Genomic DNA, 4,070 nt, shown 5'->3' on the forward strand with positions numbered 1-4,070 from the left:
TTATATCAACAAATAATTAATTATCAATTTTCTTAATAAATTTTTTGTAATCAATCGAATCTTGATTTTGATTATATTGATTAATCGCCGGCACATATTTGCTTATCGAACCTCAATCGACCTCTCGGTCATCATCGACACTTAAAATTTCGTCGACCCCATGAGAACTAATTTATTCTGTAAGCTGTTCGTAATTAAACTTCTTGTGGTCCGATCGATGGTGAAACTGATCATTCACGAATTGCGTTGCAGTTATGCTCCATCGAACTTAGAAACTATGCTTACCGCATTACCTTTTTACAACACCCGATTTCATTCTTTTTCCTACGTTATGCACACGGAATCGAGAACTTTTTATTTAAAGAAAGTCACCTGTTGTCATCTATCCTTCTCGAATCAGGAAACATCATTTTTTACCACGAGTTTGTTTCGAGACTTTTACCTCTGAACGCACTGCTAGTTTCGTTCAATTGTCGAGAGGAAAATTTAGAATTTCTATCCGGAGCTTAGAATCTTCCTTTAGGAAAAAAAGCTGTTGAAGCCTCGTTTGGTTTTTCATATCGAAAAGTTTCGTGTACTCGCGCCATGAGACATTCGCGCCGCGGTGACGAAGAGGAAGATGGCGAGGAATCCGAGGCTGGTCCACGCTGGTTGATCCGCGATGATCGTCAGTAGCAGCGGGCGCGCGCTAGTGTCGGTATCGGTGCTGCTCGTCCTCCTCCATATCGTATCCGTCACCTACTCCACCTCCTCGCTCACGATCTCCTTGCGGGAGAACGGCCAGAGAGAACAAGCCGAGAGGTGAAACCGGTTCCCGGGTGGAAAGCGGCACGAGGCGGCGCGAAGCTTAATCGGATTTCTCCGAAGCGGATAGCATGAGCACCTCGACGTTCATGGGGTAAGCCTCGTTTCTCCATGGATCCTCTAACACAAAAACAAGCATTTTTACTCGAAAATATTTCATAACGAAGATAACAGAAGATCCGTGTAGTACCAAAATTGACTGCGTCCATCAGAAACACTTTTAGGCACAAGCCATCGACATCTATGAATTTGTATGCTTTCTAATAACTCCGATTTTCAATCTATATTTTTAGACCATTTATATCAGTTTCAAGTGTGATCTTTGATGCAATAATTGCAACAAAACAAATTTCAATAAATATCATAATTTTTTCAAAAAGTTTTGATGCTACACTAGTAATATTAAGAAAATTATCAAATTAGATTTCTTATCAACGTGAAAGGAAGTGGCCTCGGTTTAATCTTTACAAATCCCCCCTGTCAAAATAGAATTTGAATTCCTAGATTATCTCCTTTTGTCAAGTAAATTAGCAATTATAGCGAACGAGAAACACTTGAATTATACTCAACGATAAAATTTCAAGTGAACCGGGGTGGAAGATTAAACAGGCACCGAATGCTGTATGAAACTCTCCGAAAATGGCAAGATAGGTGGAACTGGTTCCTAGTTTGGAAACGAGTCGACTGGCCAGAAGTTCTGTTTGATCTTTTTCGATTCGATCGCTCCTGCACCAAGGCTGTTTAAAATCGAAGCCGAGCGTAGCTAGAAATTTTTCAGCGTGGATACAATAATTTTTGGTAGATTCATTCAATCTGTAGAGTGTCGCGATTCGAGTTATCTGCGCAGTTCATTTTCGCTGCTTTCATCTCGGACGGAAATAGATTTTTCGAGCGAGTTAGGGGATTGTGGAAGGTCGGGATCTTCCCGGTTCACGTTCACAGGGTTCGCGTAATATGGTGTATTTAAAGAAATCCGCATAACCCATTACGAAATTCCACAGTTTCCCATATTCGCGTATATCATCGATCTGATAAACTCTCCTACAAGGCCAGTCGTTCAAATAGACAAAACTTATTCTTCTGATGAATTCTCCTATAATGTCTTTCAAATAGTATTTATATACATATTATAATAAGAGTATTAGCAGTCGTGTAAATAAGACTGATTTCATTTCTCTGATGAACTCTCCTATCTTTCAAATGGTAGCATAATATGTATACATATAGTATGATTCAAATGATTTCATTGGAATTTCTTACATTTTATTTATATCTTACATTTTATTAACCGAAAAAGAAAATCTTTTATCGTTTATTAATAAAGTCGCGTGAAATTGCACAAACAGCGAATCGGTAAACAAGGTCGACTGCCAAGAATGATCATTCAGAGTAATATATAAAGAAAGTTGGTCTTTTCCAATTTTTTGACACTAACTGACTTTCGACTAAACGTGTCATTAAAAATGTCCGAGAATGGTAAAGCGCAAGGTGCTCGTTGAAGATGGCAGTCCGAAGGACAGTTTCCGAGCGAGAGCTCCTCGACCTATATTTCATCATCGGAAAGGAAAACACACTGGCCATTCATTCGAACTGATTCTCTCTGTGATTAATTAATTAATTCCATCGATCCATTGATATTTCTCTACATCCATCAGTAATTGTAATAAGTGAAAATCGCAAGAGCTCCAACTTGGCAGTACTTGACCGAGTTATAAGTATAGAATAAAATATAAATAAATCGAAATTAAGCGAAGTACGTCCTAGATTTTATTCTCGTCTTTCATCAATCTGGAAAAATAGAGAAAGACAGTTTTTATTAAAGAATATAGAGGATTGATTCGAGATGCATCGAAGTTAGAAGATTTGGAGGCGTTCGTGTTTACAGCCACCCACGTCGTGGTTCTATATCCACGAGGATGAGTAATCTCACTGGGCAGCTCGATGAAATAATCGATGCATCGAGACGTTCGATTACCCCTTGGTCTTCACCTTCGCTACAAATTTCAAGATCATTCAACCGTTCATAATCCTAAGTCTGCGACATACATTTGCATCATACATATAAAAGACGGAAATATAAATAATAAGTTACATCTTTAATAAATAGTTTAATGTTGTAAAGTTGATATTAGATTTTTACTTGGAGCCTTGCATGAAAATAGTATAGAACACGCGTTGGTCATATTTCTCTAAGCGTACACCTACGCTCGGTTCAGTCTTGGAACCGTTTACGAATTCTCACGTCTACCTCGAAAAAAATATCAGACGTCGCGTCGAAATTTTCGCTTCAAACGATCCTTTCTCCTGGCAAACAGCTTTTAATCAATGTAATCGTATAATATGATTGCGAATTTATATGCGAAATAAAATATTTATAGAATTAATTTAAAAATGCATTTTGGATAGACATTTGTTTTATCATACATGTACTCATTCTTCAATATTTCATATATTTTCTACAAATATAATTTTTTTTATAAATGCATAATATCTGCAGTCTAAATGTTACATAAAAACATTTAAAAAATGAAACTATAAGAACAAATTTTATAATAATTTTTGCATGTTTTACTGCTCTTTTGCTGTGTATTATATTTTATATAATAAATGAGATGAGTCAATTGGCGAACTGTTGAGACGAATCGTTACCTACTTGACTAATCAAAGCGGTTTCCACTTTGGCAAACGCGATGTTCAATGGTTTTCCCGACGGCCCGCCGCGATGGAAATACGCAGACGGGTTTCTAGGTCCACGCCTACGAATCGTCCAATTTTGAATCGTCTCGAAGCCTTGCTCGCGCATCTCTATCGGCTACGTGACTAGCTGCATTCCAGCTGGTTCGGTTTCGCTTGGTCATCAGGAAAATTCGCAGGTGTGAACGACCCTTCCCAATCGAAGGTGCAAGAAAATTGTTCATTGCCACGTGCCGAGTGTGAATTATTTTTAAACGCCTCGTCCACCGCGTTTTCGAGACCGATTAAACTCTGTTCAGGCTCTCGTTCAACCAATTTTCTTCAGCCTGCAACTTCTATCATTTTATCAGTTCAAGACTACATGAATTTGTTTTGTACTTCGCATTAGAATGAAATTTTATTTAATGATTTATTGATAATTGTTATCATCCATCTAATTACGAATTCTGTAGATTGTTTCAATTAGTTAAGCAGCAATAGTCGAATCCAGCCTACATGGATTTGTTTCGTACTTCGTCTTAGAGTGAAATCTTAATCAGTGATTTATTAATAATTTTTATTATCCATCTACT

General features: G+C 37.5%; 1 protein-coding gene across 1 annotated transcript in view; it reads left to right on the top strand.

Annotated features, from left to right (window-relative positions):
* Positions 1-663: 663 nt before the first annotated feature.
* The window catches only part of LOC108632536 (uncharacterized), a 16,986-nt gene continuing 13,579 nt past the window's right edge, over positions 664-4,070 (top strand). The window contains exon 1 of the mRNA XM_026819756.1: positions 664-898. Coding sequence (XP_026675557.1) covers positions 876-898 — 23 coding nt within the window. The 5' untranslated portion in view covers positions 664-875. The remainder of the gene's footprint in view (positions 899-4,070) is intronic.

The sequence above is a fragment of the Ceratina calcarata genome, unplaced genomic scaffold (genome assembly GCF_001652005.2).
Source record: "Ceratina calcarata isolate Rehan_Ccalc_2016 unplaced genomic scaffold, ASM165200v1 scaffold160, whole genome shotgun sequence".
Taxonomy (NCBI): Eukaryota; Metazoa; Arthropoda; class Insecta; order Hymenoptera; family Apidae; genus Ceratina; species Ceratina calcarata.